This window comes from Carassius carassius, chromosome 16 (genome assembly GCF_963082965.1).
Source record: "Carassius carassius chromosome 16, fCarCar2.1, whole genome shotgun sequence".
NCBI classification, from domain to species: domain Eukaryota; kingdom Metazoa; phylum Chordata; class Actinopteri; order Cypriniformes; family Cyprinidae; genus Carassius; species Carassius carassius.
Window position 1 is genome coordinate 19,736,816 of NC_081770.1, and position 25,190 is coordinate 19,762,005.

Consider the following 25,190-nt stretch of genomic DNA (forward strand, 5'->3'; position numbering starts at 1 on the left):
TGCTTATTTCCCATAAGAATGCTGCTGCTTGCAACATGAGACCTATAAATAAACTTTACAAAGAAACTAAATTTGGTTATATATTCATAATATTGTTTAACTCATCTATACTGTAAAACAGGTGATTGCTAAATATAGGAAAAACATCAAATGTACTTTTTGTAACAACAAGATTTAATGTATTGTTTATTAATTTTTACAGAGCCCCACAAATGACATGCAGGAAAAAAAATAGTAAAGCATGCACACAAATTCGTTCCCTCGTTTTAAGTAAATTAATTAATAATTTGTTCGCACGATTTGATTCAACTAAATTGTGACCACAATGTGACCATGACCATGTTGTGTGCACGATTTAGTAAAGCAAAGGAACAAATTATTATTTTATGTGCACAATTTAGTAAAATGAGGGAACAAATTATGTTGTTCGCACAATTTATTAAAATGAGAGAACAAATTATTATATTGTGCACACAATTTAGTAAAACAAGAGAACAAATTATTATATTGTGCACACAATTTAGTAAAACAAGAGAACAAATTATTATATTGTGCACACAATTTAGTAAAACAAGAGAACAAATTATTATATTGTACACATAATTATTTTAATATTTTTCCCTGCATTCCATGTGCAAGGCTCTGTACGTTTTGGACTGTATATCTAAAAAATGTTTGGTGGGATTTAAAAAAAAAATCGGAACAATGAAGGGCTTCTAAATGCAAATGATGTTCGATTTATTTTAATAAAAATAATTAAATTAAATAAAATAATAAAAAGGCTAAATTATCCAAAATTTTTATCCTTAAATGTAAACAGTCGAAAACTATTTCATACATTTCAAAATGTATTTTTTTTTTTTGTAAAGCCTTGGATATATTTTGTGTACTTTGTACACATTACATTACTTATCCGCGTGTATACTTGAAACTGAGCTTTCTTTTTTTTCTTCCTTATTCTAAAGAGTTTGTCATGAAATGAAATATACTAAATAAAATACTGAATATTTATCATAAAATCCACTACAATGGCAAAAAAAACACTTTTTTGTAACAGATCCAATTTATGTTCATATACAGTAACGTACATGAATAAACATGCAAATAAAACAAAAGCTCTGTAAAAATACATAAATGAATAAATTACACCAATATGACAGGTATTAAACTTTTAAGACATTCAGGAATACTAATTCACAGCAGAGGACTGTCACTCCTGCATGAAACAAATGGATGTGCACTTAAAAAAAGAAAAAAAAAAGAGCATGTTATAACTGTACCCGCTCTGGCATAAACCGTAGGGCTGAGCTGAAAGCATGGTGACCTACTTAGATGTTCTGGGACTTGGGACATGAGCAGGTACATGCATCTCCACCATCTGAGGCTCACGAGGACATTTAAAGACACAGTTTTTGGATGACTGAGCTGTAACTGAATGCATCTGCGGTACCTTGCAGGCCGCTGGCAAAGCAGTACACATCGAACATCTCGTCGGGGTCTCGGCTGCCGTAGTTCCTCACGCCAGGTGAGTCCTCCCTGTCGCCAAAGCAGCCGGGCCGAGGCGCTTGGATGGGATACCTGGGTAAGGAGCCAAAACAAACCAGGAGTCATTTCCAGGGAGGGAAGGAGTGAGTAAGATAAACTGTGCAATTACTGGAAAGCACATCGATTTGAATGGCGCAAGGGAGCCGGCTAAAGTCTGATTAAGAGATTATACACGGCACTCCAGGGTTTCTAGAGAGAAATAGCGGATGGGGGTTCTCAAGCAGCCCAAATATTGAAGTCAGTTATATAAAACCATTAAACAGCCCACATATATTCCCTCCCAGTCTAGAGATCTCTGAGATCTCCATACGCTTGCGCTAATTGCGCGTTTGCGTCTTCACTGATGTGTAGCCAAGCTTCTCTGGAGATGGCCCAATTAGAGCTCTTCCATGCAGGGAGGGAAAAAGCCGCTCACGCTTTTATTTGGTGAGGGCCGGGCCTCGCGGCTCAATTACGAGCTGACAATATGTGGTAGATATGAATGTTGAAATCAATAGCCGCCTGACATTCAGCCATGGGAAAGTGATTGGAGGTGGCAAGCCTGAAGAAACGTGGCTGTAATGCGGTCGATACATAATAGATATTACGATTAATTAGAACGGCTGATTATTAAATTGCTTCGAGTCTCAGATTCCTTCTGAAGAAAATCGCACTATTCTGTTTCATGCAATGGGACCAATTTATCAGCATGGCAGCTAAAGTTTTCATTCTGATCTACAATAAGTAACATTTAAAATGAAGAATTAGAGATGCGCTGGGGAATAGAATTATGTGAACATGTTCAAAGACTTCTTTGCTCACAAATTTATGCTGGTTTCTGAATGTCTGAAAAGCAAAAGGTAGTTTAGTAAACCTTTACAGCATGTACCTTGTATACTAGTATGTTTTAGACCTGTAATTCTTGTAACTTTACATTTTTTTCTTCATTGTTCTTGTTGTTAAACAAATAAATTACTGGACGTTTGTCATAAAAAAAGTAAAATAAAATTAAATTATGGTTGTTTGCCATGTTGAAATGTTAAATGTTTTAAAAAATAAAATATTCTAAATATATTAAAATTATTGGATTGTCATATTATATATAATAAAATTAAACGTTAAAATATTCAATACGATTTTATAGATACAAAAATAAAACACTGGATGTTTGAGGAGTTGAAAATAACATTAAATAAAATATTAGAATATTCTATCAAATATTATATATCAAGCCAATAAATCTGTCATGTTTAAAATAATATGAAATAAAAAGACAAAAAATATCAGACATTAGTCATTTTAAAAATAAAACAAAAATATAAATACTGTGTGTGTGCATGTAAATGCAATAATTTTTTCCCCAGTTTAACAGCGTTAAATAAAATATTGAAATAAAGATGAAATATCAGGCATTTGTCATGTTGAAAATAAAATAAAATAACTGAATATTCTATAAAATATTATACATAAAGCAAATAAAACATTTGTCATGTTAAAAATAAATTACAGAAAGTGTTATTGAATATGATAAATTTACACAATAAAAATACTGTACTTTTGTTCTGTTGAAAATACAGTACAATAAAATAAAATAGATGCTAGACATTTGTGACCCTGAAGCACAAAACCAGTCATAAGTCACATGGGTTTATTTGTAGCAATAGCCAACAATACATTGTATGGGTCAAAATTTCAGATTTTTTTTTTATGCCAACAAATCATTAGGATATTAAGTAAAGGAAATTAATTTCCTACCATTTAAAATCAAATGTTTGATTAGTAATATGCATTGCTAAGCACTACATTTGGACAACTTTAAATGCGATTTTTTACGATTTAGATAGATTTTTTTTTGCACCCTCACATTCCAGATCTCGGCCCAAATATTGTCCAATTTTAACAAACCATACATCAATGGAAAGTTTATTTATTGATATATATAAATCTAAATTTCAAAAACTGTACCCTTATGACTGCTTTTGTGGTCCAGGGTCACATTTGTAATGCTGAAAATTAAATAAACATTAAAATATTATACAGTAAATACACTTAATATAATGGAACAAAATTACATAAACAAATCAAAGGTTTCTTAAATGCTAAATATAAAAGGCACATTTCCAAATCCGGTTCACAAAACAACTGACTAATCTCTTGTCCTGACCTCACAGTCTGGTCCGACAGCCATCCGGCATCGCAGTTGTCGTAGCCGTCATCAAAAGTGGCCTGCAGCTGAGCCGGTGAGGCAATATTGGCAGAGTTCTCCAGACAAACTCTTTCGGCATCAGTGAAGGACAGCGCATAGCGGTCGTGAGGCGCGCGGTAGTGAAAGACCACTCCTGTTTGGGAAAAAAATGTCCTAAATGAACAGCAATAATAAATGTTTGACTTAACAAATGAAACAATGCAGGCCCCTTGAAACACTTTATTTCCTGAATTTCACTTTCATTCCTGTTTTTCCACCATTCCTCAATATTTTCAGAGAAAAGCTACTGGGAACACAGTAGAAAAGATGCGAAATCCCAGCACCAGTTCTTTGACCAGTTAGAGGACAAAGAAATGAGATTCCTGGGATTGCTTTTGAACTGTCCGTCTGTTATTCCCAGATCACACTGCTTTGGAGTCCCTTTCGTTCTCTACTCTACATTCCACGTCCATAACCTCCGCTGTCGCATTCCCGGAGAACGCACAAACATGAAAGAGACAAAGGAAAATCCTGAAAGCCAGGTCGGCCAATTTATGTCGAAACACTTCAGATGACGTCTTAAGGGGGAAGATTTCAGTCTCCTGAGCAATACGGCTGTTTCTTACCCAACTACTGTATGGCAGCTACGTGTGACGCCCCACTTCAAAGAGGCAAGGGAGGAAGATGTCTCTTTCGGTTTTTATGTCCTTCCTTGCTTTTTTCCGCCTGCTTCTCTTTTTCGCTTCCCATTGGAGTTTAGGACAGACTCAGAGCTTATAAAAATATTCACTGTCCGTGAGAAACATCTGGGGATGAGATATGTGGGACTCTCGTCCACTGAGGGATGCGGCATCTCATTAGAAATGGGGTCAGAGTTTCCATATCTCATTTCCCCAAGACATCATTCGGGGAAGGTCAGATCTGTGACCAGTTAGCTAACAGTCTGAAATCCTAGCTCGTTTTAAACAATAGTTCACTCGAAAATACAGAAATGTAGCATTACAAGTCTTGCTCACCAATAGATGCTCTGCAGTGAATGGGTGCCGTCAGAATGAGAGTCCCAACGGCTGATAAAAACATCTCAATAATCCCCCAAAAAACTCCATGTCCATCAAATAATGTCTTGTGAAGCTCAGTTTTTGTAATAAACAAATCCATCAACAAGGCATTTTAACTTTAAACCATCACTTCTGGCCAAAATACCATAAGTCCATAGTTCATAATAACACCAGTTGTTCTCTCACATCAAAATACACCAAGATATTTGTTTAGAGCGGTTTTTGCTTATAAATGGTGTTTGGTCTGTGCATATTTCTCTCTTGATTCAAATGAGATGACGATGACGTTTTCCTCTTGAGAAAGCTATACTTTGGACAGAGGACTCCTATTTTAGCGGGAAGCAACATTTTTATGTTAAAAACAATGATAACGGTGGACTTGTATTTTTACAGCTTTTCACTTCACAAGCCATTAACTGCTGGACTGGAGTTGTGTGGATTACTTGTGGATTATTCAGATGTTTTTATCAGCTGTTTGGACTCTCTTTCTGACGGCACCCATTCACTGCAGAGCATCCACTGGTGAGCAAGTGATGCAATGCTAATCTTTTTCGATGAAGAAAAACTCATCCACATCTTGGATGGCCTGAGGGTGAGTCGATCTAAAGTAATTTTTCGCTTTTTGATGAAGTTTTCCTTTAAAAAACAAGATAAATAAATAAACTGTTTCCAAAAGGGCCATAGAAGAACCATTTTTGGTTTCCCAAATGACCTTTCAATCAACAGTTCTTACACCATTTTTATAGTGAAAAACATGTTATTAATCGAAACCTTGTTCCTGTATAAATAATCTTTAAAGGTTCTTCACGGAACCAAAGATGCCATTAAAGAACCTTTATTTTTACAGAAATGTTAACAGTGCAATGTTAGTTTAATTAAATGCATAATCATGTAATTAATTTGACTGCATCTGTGTGCATGAGAGTTATTTCACATGAATACAGAATTAATAAAAACATCAAGAATGTTTTCTGACGAGGTTTTACTTGGTTACACTGACTGTGGTCAAATGTGGTTGAACTGCATGTTATTTAATTTTTTATTTGAAATATTCCTGTAAATTGTCTCGATTCTTTGTTCCCTTCATCATTCAGTGTGAAAAAGAAAACGTTGCTGTAACACAATAAGGTGTGAAAGTGTCTAAGGTTGGTGAATGCTTTAATTGGCCATGTTATTGCTATTTCCATAAAAGCTCGTAACAGTAATGGGAATGTTTCATGATACTGGCTGCCAGCATATTTCAGTGCTTTGATTGCTGAGCTCAAACGAATTAAGCATTCAGACGTGCAGAGGAGGAGGTTTTTAGTACATGAGTATCCATATGTACAATATTAATAATGCACTGGTATCTCATAATGCATTTTTTAAGAGTCACTCTCTCTTCAGAGAAGTAATCCTTGTTAAGTTTTGCAATCAGAAATGATGACTTCATCATAATGGTCATAGATTTGTTTCTCTATGCTAATGGATGCTGCCTAGGCAACGTTCACTGAAATCATGTTTATGATCTTCAATGCAATATTTTTTTTTCTTTGATAGATAGTTTTTGTTTTTACTCCTTACAATTATAATAAATTTACATATTGTATTTTTCAGTTTATTGTGAATTTTTATTACTTGTTATTCTTTTATTTAGATTTTTTTTTAATTTTATTTACAATTATTTAATTTGCCATTTAATTAATTAAATATATTCGTTTCATTTTATTTAATTTTTATATTATTTTTATTATGACTATTATTTTTTTATTATTGGTTCCTTATTATATAAGAAATATTCATTATTTACATATTTTTATTTAAAAGAATTACACGTGTGTGTGTGTGTGTATATATATATGTATATATATATATATATATATATATATATATATATATATATATATATATATATATATATATATATATATATATATATATATATATATATATATATATATATTATGTTATTTGTTTAAAATTACATTTTTATTTAAAAATTTAATTCATTTAAATATTCATTCAATATATTATTTTGTGATGATTTACATGATTTTTAATATGACTGTTACTATTTATTTATAACATTTCATGTTATTACAGTAGCACAACTGCACCAAATTTTGTTAACCTATAATGAATATAATCTACTTTTGTGCTTAAAAGAATGCCATCGAGTTACTATACTGCAGGTATACTACTATATGTACTATACTACATTTAGCACCCGATTATACCAGTTTGCTCAGTGAATAAGACGAGTTTTTCCACGTGGAATATCGCCTTGTGTGTAAAAATACCACAACTGTTTGATAAATTCGCCCCGTGGAGATTTCCGCTCCACAGACTCACGCAAACGCAGGCACTGTGCTGCATGCTAGGAGCGAACCAAGTCTAACTAACTTCATCAAGCTTTTGGCATGTGCAAAAAAAGCGTGCAAAAAATGTAGCAGCTGTTTAGCCCATGCCTCCGTGGTCTGATCTGATGGAAAACGCCACCAGATGTGCAGGAAAACAATCCTCAGCGCTGAGGACTGTAATTACAGCCAGTTTTTCAGATTAAATAATATACCAAGTCATTCAGCGAGAGCGTTTCTCCCAGAGGCCTGTGAAACTACTGAAAAGAGAAGTTCATCGCGATTTGCGCAAAACATAAACATTAAAGATCACCCAAAAAAATGAAATCCTATCACTTGTTGTTTCAAACCTGTATGAGTTTCTTTCTTCGGCTGAACACAAAAGATGATATTTTGGAGAACATTTTAACCAAACAATCGACTTCCTTAGTATTTAAATTTTTTTTTTCATACTACGGAAGTCAATGGGGACCATAAACATTTCAGCTCTTCATAATACCTTCATTTATGTTCAACAGAAGAAAGAAACTTATACAGGTTTGGAACGACTATCCTTTTAAAGACAGACGAAGTCAGCAGTATCTTTATGATGAATCTGATTACTGTAATCACAGCTGCGTGTATTAGCACTCTGCGGTGCGCTACATTACCCGTGACCTGAAGGGGCACTGTATCTTGTTCGTCGTTAATGCCGACCACGACCTCACAGCGGTACATCCCCGAGTCGCTGGATCGCAGGCCTGTCAGCACCAGGCTGGCGTTGTAGCGGTTCTCCGGGTATCCCGGCAAGGTCACGCGGCCCTGGAAGGCTTTCTTCACCTTGATTATATTGTCTTTAGCCACCAGAATCGACTGCTGTTTCTGTAGGCCGTCCAGGCCACGTTGACCCCACAGTTTGGTCCACTTGATGCGAGGGGGTTCGTGCGAAAGACTCGGGCGCAGGGTGAAAACACACGGCAGGAGGGCCGTACCTGACAGAGGCTCCTGAACCCGCTGGTGAGTCACCTTACGCATGTTCACCACAGTATCACAGCTCACCATGCCTGAGAACAGAGAAATAAATGACAAAACTGATCAGACTCACAACTAGACTTGAGCATTTTGATGAATAGTGTCTCAGTTTCATTCAGGAGGTTCATTTCCTTCTGATTTCAGTTGTATACTGTAAGGTTTCTCTTCAACTTATTGTGTTGCTTGAGATGTTTAGGGGTTTTAGTTTGCTAACCTATTTAATTACATTTTTGGTTTCCTTTAATGTATTTCCTAATTGTACAGCACTTTGCAACAACATTTTTTGTTTTTAAATGTGCTTTATAAATGAACTTTTAACTTTAATGATATTAAAGGTTTAGAGTTTACTTGAATTAAAATTGAATTAAGTTTAATTGAATTAAAACTTGAATAAATAAATATATTTATATGTATGATATATATATATTTATATGTATATTTACATGTATGTATGATATATATTATACATGAATATTTATATATATATATATATATATATATATATATATATATATATATATATATATATATATATATATATATATATATATATATATATATTTATTCATGTATAATATATATCATACATAATTACACACACATACATGTACACACATATTATGTAAACATAAACTATTATTTTGGATGTGTTTAATTGCGATTGACCGATTTGACAGCTTTAGAATGTAAATAATTATTTTAATTTATTAAATAAAAAGATTTCTATATTCTATTCTATATAGACGACGAATAAAACATCCTTTTCCTGAATCAATCCATCAAACTGTGAAATTAAAATTTTTATACAAATTTAAATAAAACATGCTGAATAAGAGGTTTTTATTTTTTTGACTTTTAAATTGTTACACTGTTTAAATTGTTACAGTTTCTCCTGAACTTTCAAGTAATCAATTCTTGATCACTAAATCAGAATGATCTCTGAAGGGTCGCAAGGAATAATGATGCTGAAAATTCAGTTTTGCATCACAGCAATAAATTACATTCTAAAATATATTAAAATAAAAAAATTGCATGTTTGAAATCACACATTTTTTTATTTTCAAATATATTTCACATTATTACTGCTTTTTACTGTATCATAATTGTTGCTTAAGTAGAATTTATTCTTTGAAATACATTAAAAAAGCTCTTACTGACTCCAAACTTTTGAATAGTAATGTATAACTTTTAACTTTCAAATATTAAAAAAATAGACAAAATAGGCATTTTTACTGCACACTAGGCAGTACTGACCAGTATTTCACCCCAAACTAGCCCAAGATTAGTACAGTGCAGTTCAGTCATCGATTGTGAGGCAAAATACAAAGATAACTTAGGATTTGTGGCATTGGAGAGGAACATGGAACGTTTTTTAGCTAAAATAAATATTAATACATAATACAATAGTAAACTATTTATAATTTACACTGCATTTACAATGTGATTTATAAATTCAGCACACCCTGCCAACAGTAACCACACAGGCAAATGGAGTTACTTCACTGGTAATAATCCCATTTGCCTCAGAGGTAAAAATAAATGAATTAATAAATGAACAAATCTAAATCAATAGATAGATTGCATGAGCAAAAAGGGGGGTTATGATGCATAGACTCACTACAGCAGTTCAATCTCATCCCCATGTGAAACACAATTCATATTATGTAGAGTTGCATTACAGTTTCTCACAGTGCGCTAGACGGCCGCTCGTTCCTCTCACTTACACATGGGGAGGTGACAATGTAATTGCTGCAAGACGGACTGAATGAATGACACGAGGTGAGAAGGAGGAAGAGAGACCGCTGACTATTCTGAGCGACAGCGCAAAAATTAATTGATTTATTTTCATTAGAGTGGGCTTTTGCCCGGCACCTCGTGTCTGGTCTTGCCCTGCCATTATTTGATTTGATTTAATTTAAAGAAAGGAGTCTGCTAACAGTACTGGGAAATTTCATCTTGCCCGGCCCAACAACTCCCAGTCATAATTAAACGGAGAGTTTGGGCCATGGAGCTGGCTCTATCCTGACCATAATGTGCTTTTTATTCATTCATTTAGTATTATTTATTTACGTATTTATATATTTAACTACCGACTTTTGGAGCAATCCATCAAACTGTGAAATTCAAATTTTGACACAAATTTAAATAAAACATGCTAAAATAAAAAGATGTTGTGTGTGCCATTTAAAAGTTTTATTATTATTATTATTTTTGCTTTTATTAGATGGACGGAGATAGATAGATAGATAGATAGATAGATAGATAGATAGATAGATAGATAGATAGATAGATAGATAGATAGATAGATAGATAGATAGATAGATAGATAGATAGATAGATAGATAGTTTGCTCGAGAGTCTTATGTGGTTTTGGTGAGACTTGCAGGGCGACACAAATAAATTGCCCTATGCTCACTTGTTTGCAAAATCTGCTGTTCAGCTCCAGACTGCTTTTAAAATCACAGCTGCACTAATATTTGCACTTTAAATGATCAAATTGGAAGCCTTTAACCCCAATTTTAGTTTCTTTATATATTTATGAGGCATAAACAGCTAAATCCTGCCGAGTGGGAGAGCAAACAGCATCATTACACTCTAAACAGCTGTTACGCTGCATATTTACAGTAAGTATGATGGTATAAATTCATCTATGATGACACTTAGCTAAAGCCTGAAGGTTCATGTCCTCTGTAATGGGCAGTAAGTAATAGTGAGTATCTTGATGGAGATGATGGCGGCCCACTCGTCCAGAGCGAACAGCACTTATCCTCCGTCCTCACAGAAATGGACTGTACACAGGTGAAACCGCAGGCCAGCGAGTGTTTGACAACACCAGTGCAAGGGTACATGGACATGCAATTTTCTAGTTGAATCACTGCGCACAGCTTCGCAAACATGTCACGAAGCGAATCGCTGGGAGGAAAGATTTGATGTGAGAGTGTTAATATAAGTCAGTATTGTCTTATTTTAGACACAATGTTGTCTGTTTTGCACAATTTTGCCAAAAAAAAAAATATATAAAGACAAAGCATAACTGTTCATCTCCGATCAACACACAGCGGCATTTCATTTCTTAATGCACGTTTTGAATGAATTTGGTGAACCCTTTGGTTGCGGTGAACCATTGGCCAGACTGATCAGTGTGTGATATCGAAGTCTCGTGAGAGCTATTCAAAAGCACGCAGAGTCGTCTTTTTTCTGCTTTTGAATCGATCTCACAATACTTTGATGTCACACACAATGATGAGCCTGATGGTTATGATCTGCTTCAAGTCGAACAAGCCTAATGATTCAGTGAACCATTCATAAAGAACTCATTCATACTTCACTCCTGAATGAATCAGCCATTTGAACGAATCGAATGAATAAATGACTCGATGACTTAATCATTAAGACATTTACCACCATCTACCTGCAGTTTTAGTTTATTATTTAGAGTATCATTTCATTTAAGAAGTCATTTCATATTTCCATTGTAATAATAAAATACAATGAATACAATTAATTACTAAAGATATAGTTCACCCACCCAAAAGGGACAACCGTGTCATCATTTACTCACCCTCATGGTACAAAAGTGTATAAGTAATACATTATCAAATAAAATATTTCTTGCTAAAACTAATTTTTTTTTATATATATATGTTTGACGATTTACACAAAAATTGAAACACTTCAAGTTATATTTTGGGAGTAATTTCAAAGCCAAATTTGATTTGCGATTTATTCGATAAATTAATCGCCACTTCACGAAATTAGACAACATTTTAATCGATTATTATTATATTTTTTTTACATTATCAAAAGATTTTGTTTGCCTGTGATTGAGGAGCTGCAGGACAGCTGAAATCACTAGATTATAAATGATCATTTATTTTCTCTGGAGGGGGTTCGACTCGTCCTCTCCAGTCGTTCCGCTGGATCTCATCTCAAAGCTCACGCTTTTCTTCCTTTCTGTCCTATATCTCCAGGGAAGGATTGCTCACGATAAGGGGAAGGCTCTGAATTACCTTCCTGCTGCCCGAATTCATGCTTGAGGAGAACATAAGCAGCGAGACTGCGGAGCATGACGTTGTTTCCCCAGGCCCTCAATGCCCACACGCAAACACCTCTAATTGCATTCACGCACGTTTTGCAGCCGCATTTAAACAGGTATATAGTAAATTAGGCCGCTCTCCGGATACAGTCGCACCAACCATGTGAAGTTTTTTTCGTCTGTAATGCTTTGTGGGCAAGCGTGATCTAATTTGCCACATTAAATAAACAGAAATCAAATGCAGATACCTCCTTAACAACCAAATTACGCCTTGGAGTCAAGGAATAAAAAATTGCTTCGGTCCCACATGGGTAAATAATGAATGTAAGAAGCATGGCGAAATATACCAAATCTGCATTTAGATGGAAATGTTTTTACAAGCATAACCCCCTGGAGATCGGCCTTTTGTTTGAAATTCTGCCGTTGTTTTTAATCTTTCCTCATCCTTTTGAGGTCGAGCCAAAAAGAAGGTAAAATGCAGAGGGTTATAAGGCCAATGACTAGCAAAAAATACAGCGACTGCTTGATGTATTGTGACCATTTGCCGTCGTCTTTGAACACCTGAAATGCATTAAGTGCTGTCAAAAGCCTTTATCAACCCAGAACAGGAAACACAAGGCAACAGCGCTCGAACGCATCTCCTACATGGACCTTTTTCCTTTTCTCTTTCTTTTTCTGAAGGCTAATGTAATTGGCTGCTTGCTGATAGTGGCCCCATTGTCTTCAATTACCCAGCAGCCACCAAATGACTGATCGATTGCGGGTCGGGGTTATGCTGACGAGCCGTGCCTTCTGGAGCTATTTCATTCATTCATTTCAACTGAGATATTTGAGGGAATTTATGAAGTAAAGGGCCTTTTATTACCACGCCAAATGAAATGAACACCACAATTAATGATGGTAAAACATAATAAAGGTGGGGGGGGGGGGGTGTAAAATAAAAATGAAAAATGTGCCTGATACTGTCAAGTGAAAAAGCCAACTACTTTCTTCACACAACCTTCATCTTAATAGTGACAGACATTATCCGGTGGTGTTTATGTAAGCTGAGAATGTTTAACATGCTTTAATGTTTGCTGCAGCAGCTGATATACAAAGTTAACAGTTGACACAATGATAAATCTGTGCTGTGTGCTGTGATCTCTCTTCATCGTGGTGAGTGAGCGGTGGCCAAATATTTAATCGCATGCAAGGCCAAAGCCACTTTTTACCTCTTTTTTTATTTATTTTTTTGCTGCATATATCCTATGTGTATAATAATAATAACAAACAGACTAAGAACATATTTACTTATTTAATATTTAATTTAGGTAATTAAATAATATAATAAAGTATTTATTATTATTTAATGAATTATTTGAAAAAGACGAATAAACAATCACAATCTCTCTTTAGTGAAGAGTGCGAGCAGTGGGCAAATATTTATTGTTAAACATTAATTTAAAAAATTGTTTACATACACTATTGTGAATAATAATAATAATAAATACTACTACAAGTTAATGTTACTGTAATTTGGCTGCAAATGTTTTAACTGCAATACTTCCTGAAATGCTTTTTTAATGGTTGCCAAGGCAACAGAGACAAACCACTAATGCAATAACGAATCCGCACGAGTACTGCGGCTTCTCTTTAGTGCCTTGGCCACTTTAACAGTCCACCACTTGGCAAATTGTCTATGTTAGTCAGTACTGTATTTTCCCCCTAGTATTTCCTTTAGTAACTCAACCACAGGCCTAGACTGTCCCGTGGAGTCTAATTGCGTACAAGCGCTCGCAATGCACATGCCCACTGAGCTCGAAACAATCATGTGTCCACATATCCAAAGCGTTAGTGATAAACTGCGCGGCAGGAGCCAGTAGCCCCGAGGTAAATCTACAAAAGCGGCATTTCCACCGAATAATGACTGTTTGTTTGATTCGCACTCTTAAAGGCACAGTATGTAATTTTCGACACTGGAGAGAGCATATTCAAAATAAACAAAGTCCAGGTAGCGTAGTTTGATGACGGGGACACTGAGTGTGGAATGATGGGAGCTGTGGTCTTCATCCCCACAGCTGATGCAATCTGACGGGACTCGGGCAGAAATCAAGTTCATGGATGAGTTTATGATTTGTTAACAGTACAATAAAGCAGGGTGAGACTAAAAGCCGTCAGAGAGAAATGAAGCCGCTGAACCAGCGTGACACACGGCTCAAAACCAGCAGAGCTTTTATTATGTCACAGTCTGTAATGGAAGTGGTCAACTGTGGCATAATAAAAGCAATACAGCTTTCGCGCCGTGTGTCACGCTGGTTCAGCGGCCTCGTTTCGCTCCAAAAAAGAAGCGCTTTTTTATCATACTAGATACACTGAAAGTTCTGTTATAATGCTACTCTGTGCGATCGTCACCAGTCTATTAAAACACACAACATAAAGCGTCTTTGGTGTTTCTATGTTCTCTAGAAACTCAAGGGGGTTATGACGTCATTGGCAGGCGACATGATGACACTATGGACAAGGTCCGTGTCACTAGTTAAAATTGCTTATTTCTCTGGATTTAAACAATCTTCGAAACATTTGGGTTATGTAAGTACACAAGTCAGCAAAATATATAACCCTGTTCTAGTGGTTTTTGGATACTTTAATAAAAAAATATCTTACATATTGTGGCTTTAAGTGGGGCCTCCAATGGTGTCTTTCATCCTCCTCAATGACGGACACGGCCGCCTCCAAAACAGTGTTTGAGAAGTGGAATCATTGGATCCAAAGCGAACAGGTGTGTTAATACGGTGACAAACGAACGCGGGCCGTCCTAATGACATTCCTTTTCTGAAAGCGTCTCGCATGAGATGCTCTCCCCTGGAAACCCCCCAGAGGTTCCCGCCATATTCACAGCGCCATGAATATTAACTGAGCCCAGGGTGTCTGAGCTCAATATCTCCCGTCTTCCTTCCTGTCTCTTGCTCAAATACACGCACATACATAAAGATACTCTGAGTCCAGAGGCTTGACTATATTTCTTGCTCTCTGCTAGGTAATGGCACATTTATTTAGTGCGATATGAGGATCCAACTTAACACATAAGTCCCCTTCACATAAAAAGATATACCCACATAAACTGGGGCAGCAGCTGCGTGACTTATGCATGGATAAATATTTGAGTGCTGTAACATTAAAATTAGTTGGCACTGGTAAGGTTGAAACTAATTATTTATGGAAATAGCAGACTGATTGAATACTGTGCATCAATTAACAAATTTTTGTGACAATTCAATCCCTTTGGGCATAAAGTACATTGATTATGTTGCCATTTTACATTTTAAGAGAAAGAACATTAAAGGCATTAAATTGCTCAGTGGCTTACAAGCAAAAAAACAAATGGTGTCAGGGTAATTAAATAAATCTTTATCAAATTAAATTATTTAAAAAGAAATGTAAAAAAAAAAACTTTACCATTTGCACTGCCCTTTGTAAGTGTTTTAACACTAAATAAATAAGAACGAATCATCAAATCTTTATAAAATAAAAATTAATTATAAATAATTGTAAAAAAATAAAACCTTTCACATTTGTCCTGTGTTTCCATGCTAAATAAATAAATACAAATCAAATTTTCCAATTTGTTGTATTAATATTTTTAATTGCATTATATATGAGTAAACCACTTAGTGGCTTTCATTTACAAAAAACAAAACTACACACAAACTACATACTTTCATGCTTGCGTCGCCCTGTGTTGGGGTTTAAATAAAATTACATTAAATTAAATTAAATTAAATTAAATTAAATTAAAGTGTTAAAAAGTAAATACTACGGAGCCCCGCACATGACATGCAGGAACAAATTGTAGGCTAAATCAGGGGTTTTCAAACTTTTTAATCTCAGGGACCCCCAAATATGATGATTCCTTGCAGGGGACCCCTTTGCCTAAAGTTTAAAGGCACTTATGTATTTCAAGTATAAATCTGTAAACTAAAATTCTGTATAACGTAAAGACATTATAATTCGTATTTCACAGGCATGCAAAATGGTATTGTTTTAAAAACTATTTATTTTATTAGTTTGGCTACTCACTATAGCCAAAAATGATTCTCACAATTATTTTATATTTCATAAAAAAAAAAAAAAAAAAAAAAAAAGTTTTTACATTAACTGAACAAGATAGCTTTTCTAAATAAGGCACTGGTAGATGAAAAGTTAAACCTGGACATTTGTAATATTTGTAGTTTCTGTAGTTTTTTTCCCCTGTCTTTATGGAAAACTGCAAAATATTTACATTGAACTGGGTACCTTTTCTAATTAAGGCACTGCTAAATTGCAGCTATATTATTATTAAGTGAAAAAGGAACCTTCTTTCACAGCATTATAATGTGACAAGTTAAACCTGAAGAACAGCATTTGCATTACAAACACAATCAAACCAGTTTGAATCATTCACTGATTCAAAACTCCTAATGGGACGGATGAGCTTGGTGGCTTCTACATAGTTTGTCATAACGTGGCTTCATTTTAGTTAGAGCCAGACGCATGTCGCTTTCAACCTCCAGACGGGCTCTGTGCTTCGACTGAAGTACTTTCAGTGCTGAAAATCCAGCTTCACACAAATAAGTTGTGGCAAAAGGTAAAAGACATTTTACTGCCTTCTCTGACAACATAGGGTAGTCCTCTCTCACAGACATCCAAAACTCTGATAGAGGAAGAGATGGGAACCTTGTTTTTCTCCCGCCATCATTTGACAAGTCAATCAGTTGCTCCTTGGCTGCCAGATCCAGATAAGTGCCAACCCCTGGTGCAAATGGGTCCCTTACAAAGTCAAGGTGGTTGTTGTTCAAATCAGGGAAATACTGTTTAAAATAGCCCTGAAGATGTGACAGGTGAGACTGAATTATGGGTGTGATATTGTCTGCAGTGGAGGAGATGCGCTCCTGGTTGTAGAGAGGAAACATTTCTGTTACTCCTTCTTGCAGTTTGCTTTCCCACAGGGATAATTTTTGCATGAATGCACGCACCTTGTCTTGTGCATTCAGTATGTGAACATTGTGTCCTTGCATGCTCTGATTGAGGACACTGAGATGCTGGAAACAATCTGCCATGTATGACAACTTCAGTATCCAAGTGTCATCTTCAAAACATTTGACAAGTTCTAGGTTTTCATCAGAGAGAAACTCTCTCAGCTCTTTGCGCAGCGCGTACACGCGACTTAACACGGCGCCGCGGGAAAGCCAGCGCACCTCTGAGTGGAGCAGCAAACCCTCGTAATCTGCACCCATTTCTTTGCAGAGTAAACGGAAGAGTCTGTGTTTCAATGGGCGTGATTTTACATAGTTCACAGTCTTTATTACATCCTTCAACACTTGATGTAAGTCATCTTCAATGCGCTTGGCCACAAGAGCCTCACGGTGAAGCATGCAGTGTGTGGCAACGGCGTTGGGGGCTTTCTCTTTTATCAGAGTCACGACGCCGCTGTGCTTACCGGTCATAGCGGCAGCACCGTCGGTACACACTCCAATACACCGAGACCAGTCTATTGAATTGTCCGTCATGAACTGATCCATCATATTAAATATGTCCTGACCTGTGGTTCTGCCTTCAAGGGGTTTACAGAAGAGAAGTTCCTCAATAAATTTGTCCTTACCGAGAAAACGTACGTAGACCATTAGCTGTGCTTGATTCGCTATATCAGTACTTTCGTCCAACTGAAGTGAAAAGTATTCACTGACTTGCAGCTGTTCTAAAAGTTGTGATGAAATATCATCGGCCATCTCACCTATGCGTCTGCTTACTGTGTTGTCTGACAAAGGCACACAATCTACCTTTCGTGCCGCTTCCTCTCCAAATAACTCTTTGACGATGTCTTTGGTAGCTGGTAATAATAATGCTTCGCCAACTGTGTGCGGCTTCTTTGCACGCGCGATGTGGAGTGATGCCAAATATGACGCTTTTAAACACCTCTCAGGGACTGATGCTTGCTGCCGAAAAATACTAGCCTGCCGGGCCAAACACAGCTCCTGATGTTTGAAATAGTCAGTCGATTTTTCTGCCTCATTGGGATGTTTCTGCTGTAGATGGCGCTTGAGCTTGGATGGTTTCATGCATTCGTTTGAGAGAATCTCTTGACAAAGAACACACTGGGGTCTATCGACTCCCTGCTTTAACATGCAGGTAAAACCAAACGCAATGTAAGATTTGTCATATTTTCTGGTTTTTGCCTTTGCATTCGCCAAGTCAGATTTGCATGAACTGCTTGCGGGAGCGGGATTCTTTAAAAATCTTTCCATCATCTGTACTGCACTTACAGCCGCTAATTGCTCCGTCCATTCAACTGTATGCAAAACGTTAAAGAGCGCAAAGGATTTTGGGATAAACACGTTACAATTAAGTATCCACTTATATAAATCATAAAACTATATATAGATTTGGTCATTAATAATTAATAATTTTAGGATTGGAAAAAAAATATCTCGTAGCCTAAATCATTTGCAACGCATTCTCATCCTAGGCTAGGGCGTCATATACTGACGCCTTGGGATGAGAACGGGCTGTCATTTTTTTTTTTCTGCCAAGTTTTTCGCGGACCCCCTAGCGCTCTCTTGCGGCCCACCTGGGGTCCGCGGACCCCAGTTTGAAAACCCCTGGGCTAAATCATGCACACGATTTACTAATTCGTTCCCTCACTGTACTAAAATGTGCACACATTTTTTACTTTATTGTATCAATGTATTTCCCCTGAGAAATCTCAGATAGCTCCTTAATAGTTATAACTTTCGCATGAAAATACACCAAATAAATAAATCAATAAAATGTTAAATGTCATTTTATATTAATATTAATTAATATTCAGTTTTCAACTGAAATTATTCTGAAATAATTAACTCAGAAACAGTTTCTCAATAGTTATTACTTTCATTTTAAAATGCACCACTTAGACAATTTTTTCAAAAACTATAGCAAAGACTATAGAATACCCAAGACGTGTCACTCGTATAGTTTTGAATGGGGAAAAATACAAACGCAGGAAACCCCACCTTCTGAATGTCAGAGCCAATCACTAATCGGTAAAGTCATCGCGTCACTGCAGCTGACGTTAGAAGAATCGGTTGCTATAGAAATAGTCATCGCACTGAGACATGCTCTCAGGACTGCGCATGCACACTGGGTGATTTAGCCTGAGAAATAAACTTTTTAGAATGCTATTTGAGCAAAAGTAAAACATTTATGACACAGTTGTTGTCAGATTATTTTGGCAATTTCAAATATGAAATGTAATCCTAAGCTTAAAGAACAGTTTTTGAAAACTTGATGTTTCCCCATTCAAAGAGATAGGAGCTGCACGTCAAAGATGGCCGCCGAGTGACATGAGTTGTCTTAAAGAGAAGTCTAAACTAAATTAAAATAGATTGATGTTAAATTAAATGAAAAATAGAACAAATGTTGCAAACTAGCTTGCCACTTATAAAGTTGACTCTTGCAACAATTCTGCAAAAAATAAAAAAATAATAATAATAATTAACACTCATGGCGACAAAGTGTCCTTATTTACACCATGGGCGTCCCATGAGAGCGGTAACGATGTAGAGTGAAGCTAAGAGGGTGAGGAAATCTTCATGCAGATTATGCACAGCCTGTCTCACTCATCACAGATGAAGCTCAAAAAGAAAGACGTGTGTTGTTCTCAAGTGCCAGACCCGACTACAAGCAACCGGTGCAGATGGCAGCAAGCGGGTCAGGGACCTAAAGACTCCACGGCCCGGCCTGCAACCCTGCAAATGCATGATAAGAACCTGATGTGTCTGAAATCAGAAGAGGCCGTTCTGTGAAACAGTGCATGCAACACAGCCTTGCCAAAAGTTCTGACTTGGGACCTGGTTTTGCATGGTGAAGCATGAAGCGTTTGCTTCTACAAAAGGTTTTTGACGGAGTAGGATTCAGTCGGCACAAGCTATGCGTCAGCGTCTTCCTTTTTCACGGCACGTGGGCACGTATCCCCGCTGCTGAGAGCCGTTGCAGGCATTAGAGTGAGTGATGACAAGTCTTTAGGTGGCAATGTGAGGAAATGAGGCTTTCTGAAGATGAAAGTGTTCCTCGCGCATTTCTATTTACTGCAGATGGAAGCGGCGGAGGGCCGAATCCAGCCGAAGGGGATTTATCAGCAATGTCCAAAAAGGCTCATCAGTGGGAAAGGTGAGAAAGGTGTGTGACGGTAATTACCACAAGATGAAAGGACGAAAGAAAACCTGTTTAACCTGTTAGCCATTATGGGACTCACAGCTGAAAGTGCTCTACCTAACTTATAATTGTAATAGTTTCCTACTTCAGTGTGTTACAAATATAATTTTGGGTTCTTTGGAAAGAAGACCCTTTGGGCTTTACTTTTTATCAATCAGATTTGATAATGCTCAAAAATATTAAAAGTTATAGACACTGAAGTGCCTTTAATTTTTTTTTACCACACTTAAATATATTTTTTTATTTGATATAAAAATACATGAAATGAGTCCTGGAGCAATCTAGAAAAGTAATGGGTCAAAGCCACATGTCTCATGAGTTTCTATTTCAAATCTGAAAAAGATTTCATGAAAAATGAGTTCAAGTTCAAGTTCAAGTCTGCTTTATTGTCAATTCTTCCACATGTACAGTACATACATACAGAGAATCGAAATTCATCAATTTCATAGTTCAGAGGTGCAATACCACAAATGTGATGAAGCTCGACAGGATGCTCTCGATAGTGCCTTTGTAGAAGGTGTACACGATGGGGGGCGGGGCTCTGGCTCTCCTCAGTTTGCGGAGGAAGTAGAGATGCTGATTTGATTTCTTGGCCAGTGCTGCTGTGTTTTCAGTCCAGGAGAGGTCCTCTGTGATGTGCACACCCAGGAACTTGGTGCTGCTCACTCTCTCCACAGTCGCACCGTTGAAGGTCAGAGGAACGTGCTGAGTGTGTGCTCTCCTGAAGTCTACAACAATCTCCTTCATCTTCTCCACGTTCAGAGAGAGATTGTTGTCACTGCACCACCCGGCCAGGCGGCTCACCTCGCTCCTGTAGTTTGTCTCATCTTTGTTGCTAATGAGACCCACCACAGTCGTGTCATCTGCAAACTTAATAAAAAGGTTGGAGTTGTGTGAAGGTGTGCAGTCATGGGTCAGCAGAGTGAAGAGGAGGGGGCTCAGCACACATCCTTGGGGGGCCCCAGTGTTCAGTGTGATGGTGCTGGATGTGTTGCTGCCGACCCGTACTGCCTGAGGTCTTCCAGTCAGATAGTCCAACAGCCAGTTGCACAGCGAAGTGTTGAGCCCCAGTTGGATCAGTTTGTAAATGAGCTGTTGAGGGATGATTGTGTTGAATGCTCAACTGAAGTCAATGAACAGCATTCTGACATGAGTCATTTTTTTTCCAGATGTGTGAATGCTGAGTGGAGGGTAGTGGAGATGGCATCATCGGTCGAGCGGTTGGACCGATATGCAAACTGGAAGGGGTCCAGGGAGGGGGGGAGGGCAGACTTGATGTGGTGCATGACTAGCCATTCAAAGCACTTCATGAGGATGGGGTAAGTGCAACAGGACGGTAGTCATTGAAGCAGGATGGAGATGGCTTCTTCTGAACTGGGATGTTGGTGGTAGTTTTAAAACATGTGGGAACAACAGCCTGACTCAGTGAGATGTTGAAAATGTCTGTGAAGACATCAGTGAGTTCTGCTGCACAGTCTCTCAGTACACACCCAGGGATGTTGTCAGGATCCAGAGCTTTGCATGAATTGATCCTGCTGAAGGAACTCCTCACGCTGTCTGGGGTCAGCGTCATCACCTGGTCGCCGGGAGGAGGTGGAGTCTTCTGTGCAGTGGAGCTGTTTTGTTGCTCAAAGCGAGCGAAGAAGGTGTTCAGCTCATTTAGCAGAGAGATCCGTGGTTTATCACAGGTCCGTGGTGGGGGCTTGTAGTCCGTAATGGTCTGTATTCCCTGCCACAGGTTCCTAGTGTCTCTGCTGTCGCTGAATTGATGAGCAATCCTCCTGGAGTGTTGTCTCTTAGCCTCTCTGATGCCGCGGGACAGGTTGGCCCTGGCTGTTCTCAGGCCCACCTCATCTCCAACTCTGAAGGCAGCGTTCCGTGTCTTCAGAAGTCTGTAGACCTCCCCTGTCATCCACGGCTTCTGGTTGGCCCGGACAGTGATGGTTTTTGTGACCGTTACATCATCAATACACTTGTTGATGTAGGCAGTGACAGTCTCCGAGTACTCCTGGAGGTCAGGGGTGTTATTGAATGTGGCAGCCTGCTTAAACATGTCCCAGTCAGTTGTGTTGAAGCAGTCTTGAAGAACCTCTGATGATCCTTCTGGTCACACTTTAATCTGTTTGTGAACTGGTTTGGCGACTTTAATGAGTGGTCTGTATGCAGGCATTAGCATGACAGTGATGTGGTCTGAGGCTCCGAGGTGGGGGAGGGGGAGGGCTTTGTAAGCTTCTCTCTGTGTGGTGTAAACAAAGTCCAAAATGTTATTACCTCGTGTTGGAAAGTTAATGTGTTGGTGTATTTTTGGAAACACACTCTTTAAGTCAGCATGGTTGAAATCCCCAGCTATGATGAGAAAAAAATCGGGGTGTGCTGTCTGCTGCTCACTGATGTGCTGGTACAGTTCATTTTAGTGCATCGTTCCTGTTGCTGATAATGTTGAACGGGGGAATGTACACCGAAATGAGCAGTATAGCAGTATATTCCCTCGGCAGATAGAACGGCCGGCACTTAATAATCATAAACTCCACCAGGGGTGAGCAGTGTTTGCTGATCACAACAGTATTGCGGCACCACGCGTCATTGATGTAAACACAAAGCCCGCCGCCACGGGTTTTTCCTCCCACGACGAGAGCTCTGTCCGCTCGATAGCACGTCAGCTGGTCAAGCTGAATAGCGCCGTCTGGAACGCTGTTGCTGAGCCATGTTTCCGTGAACACAAAAACACAACAGTCTCTTACAGTCCTCTAAGTTGAGCGTAGTAATCGAATGTAGTCCAGTTTATTGTCCAACGAGCGTACGTTAGCCAGTACGATGGTGGGGATAGATGGCTTGTGTGGGTTAGCCGTTAGCCTAGCCCGGATACCTCCGCGCTTCCCCCTCTTCTGTTTCCTCTCACACTGCTTGTGGCACCTCTGCTGTGGTCGAGATGCAGTAGTGGGGGTCGGTGATGGTGAAGGCCTCCGTAGCAGACCGAGATCCCCTAGCTGTTCCGCTTGCGCAGAGTTTAACTGTAAAAATGCGGTTCTGCCGACATCGAGCAGAAACTCGTGACTGTATGCGCGCTTACAGACAGGTAGATGCGATGACGACGTACAAAAACACTGCGACTCACAAGACATAAAACACGAAAACACCGTTCTGTCGGGACAGAGAGAAGCCGCTGCGTGTGGACGCGCTGCCATCTTGGTTATATTTCATGAGACTCCTGCAAATATTTTTATATATTACTATGTCTACACCCCCCCACCCCCCAAATATACAAAAATATATTTCCCAATAGTATTGAAGGCTTCTATAAACTATTTAGTCAGTAAACATACCACTGCATAGTTTTTTTCCATTATAAAACACTAGACAGAAACTTAGACATCATATAAGTGATTTATTTGAGCACTAGAAAAATACAATAAGAATAATTGGAGTAAGAAAAATAAGAATAATAAGAAAAAAAATAAATGTATGCCAATTACAGAAAATCATGAGATTGCTAGAAATGCAGCATTAACAATGAATTATGATGCAAATAAGTGCTGATGTGCTGATGGCCACTTATACAGATGGTAATTACACAAATGTGCCATAAAGTAAATAATCCACTCACTCTATTCACTTTGATAGCCGTGATCATACAGTAATAGCGAGCTGATTTGGGCTGATTTGCACTCAAACAGATGGTAATCATGCAGATACATTCACATTCAACATAAAACACACTCTCACATATATAAAAACTGTTAAAAAAAAAGAAAAGGCGATCGCTATAAGTTCCGCCTCCATCAGCTGACAGGTGCGTCAGAGCGCGTCACGAGGGAGCGCCAAAATTCAAATAAACTATCTTTCGCCTATCTTTCATTCATTCTTTTTTCCGGTGGACTGTCTCATTCTGTTTGTGACACTGTACGCTGCAAAACCTTGCCGTTTTTTTACTACCAATTCGCAGTTTCCGACCGTGAGTTATTCCATAATGGACGCAAACAGTTCTGTCGCTGAAGAACTGAAACGTAAACAAAGGAATTATGATCCATATTACAACGTTATTGCTTCGTTGGACTAAACGTGCTTCATGAGATGTCGTTCAGTGGACCCTTACCTTTCTAACTAAACCGGGATTTACAGCTGTGGATGTGTTTATGACTTGTTATTACGACGGATCTGGAATGTACGTTTTCTGACATATGAGTCACGTTTCAAATGTTCATGTTTTTATGTGTACTGCTTACACAAATGTAGCAAATACAGTCTTTATAAGCTTTCCATTGAAAAACAGCGATCTGTCGTCGATGCTTGAGGCTTAGATCTTTATAATGATACAGAGATTGTCAAGATTAAATTTGTCCCGTTTCATTTAATCTAATCATAAACATTAAACACGTGCAAGATGAAAGGCGTTGAGGACGAGGACGGCTTTGTGCTGGCTAAGAGGTTAAAGGGATGGTTCCCCCAATTTTTTTTAATTCTGCCATCATTTACTCGTTCCAAACCTGTATGGCCTGCTTTTTTTCAGTGGAACAAAAAATTATGTAAAACAAGAGTGTTTTGAACTTTTTGTGCATCCATTGAAGGTCAATGGGGTCCAAAATAAAAATAAAAAGGTCACCGTTGAGTTTCACAGCTAGACGGGCAGAACAATATATAGACAGACAAAAAAACAGATAGATAGATAGATAGATAGATAGATAGATAGATAGATAGATAGATAGATAGATAGATAGATAGATAGATAGATAGATTTAAAATACAGGTTACAGAATAGTAAACCGTTCTTAAAAGAACCATATCAATACACTGTAATAATCTAAAGAACATTTTGTGCAATGGAAATGTTCCAT

At 37.7% G+C, this 25,190-nt stretch overlaps 1 protein-coding gene across 3 annotated transcripts in view; it reads right to left on the bottom strand.

Moving 5' to 3' along the window:
• Positions 1-25,190, bottom strand: part of LOC132159829 (neurocan core protein-like) — a 127,759-nt gene that overhangs the window by 68,731 nt on the left and 33,838 nt on the right. For all 3 annotated transcript variants that reach the window (XM_059569453.1, XM_059569452.1, XM_059569454.1), the window contains exons 3-5: positions 7,754-8,146; positions 3,689-3,863; positions 1,451-1,578 (exon numbers count right to left, since the gene is read on the bottom strand). In XM_059569453.1, coding sequence (XP_059425436.1) covers positions 1,451-1,578; positions 3,689-3,863; positions 7,754-8,146 — 696 coding nt within the window. The remainder of the gene's footprint in view (positions 1-1,450; positions 1,579-3,688; positions 3,864-7,753; positions 8,147-25,190) is intronic.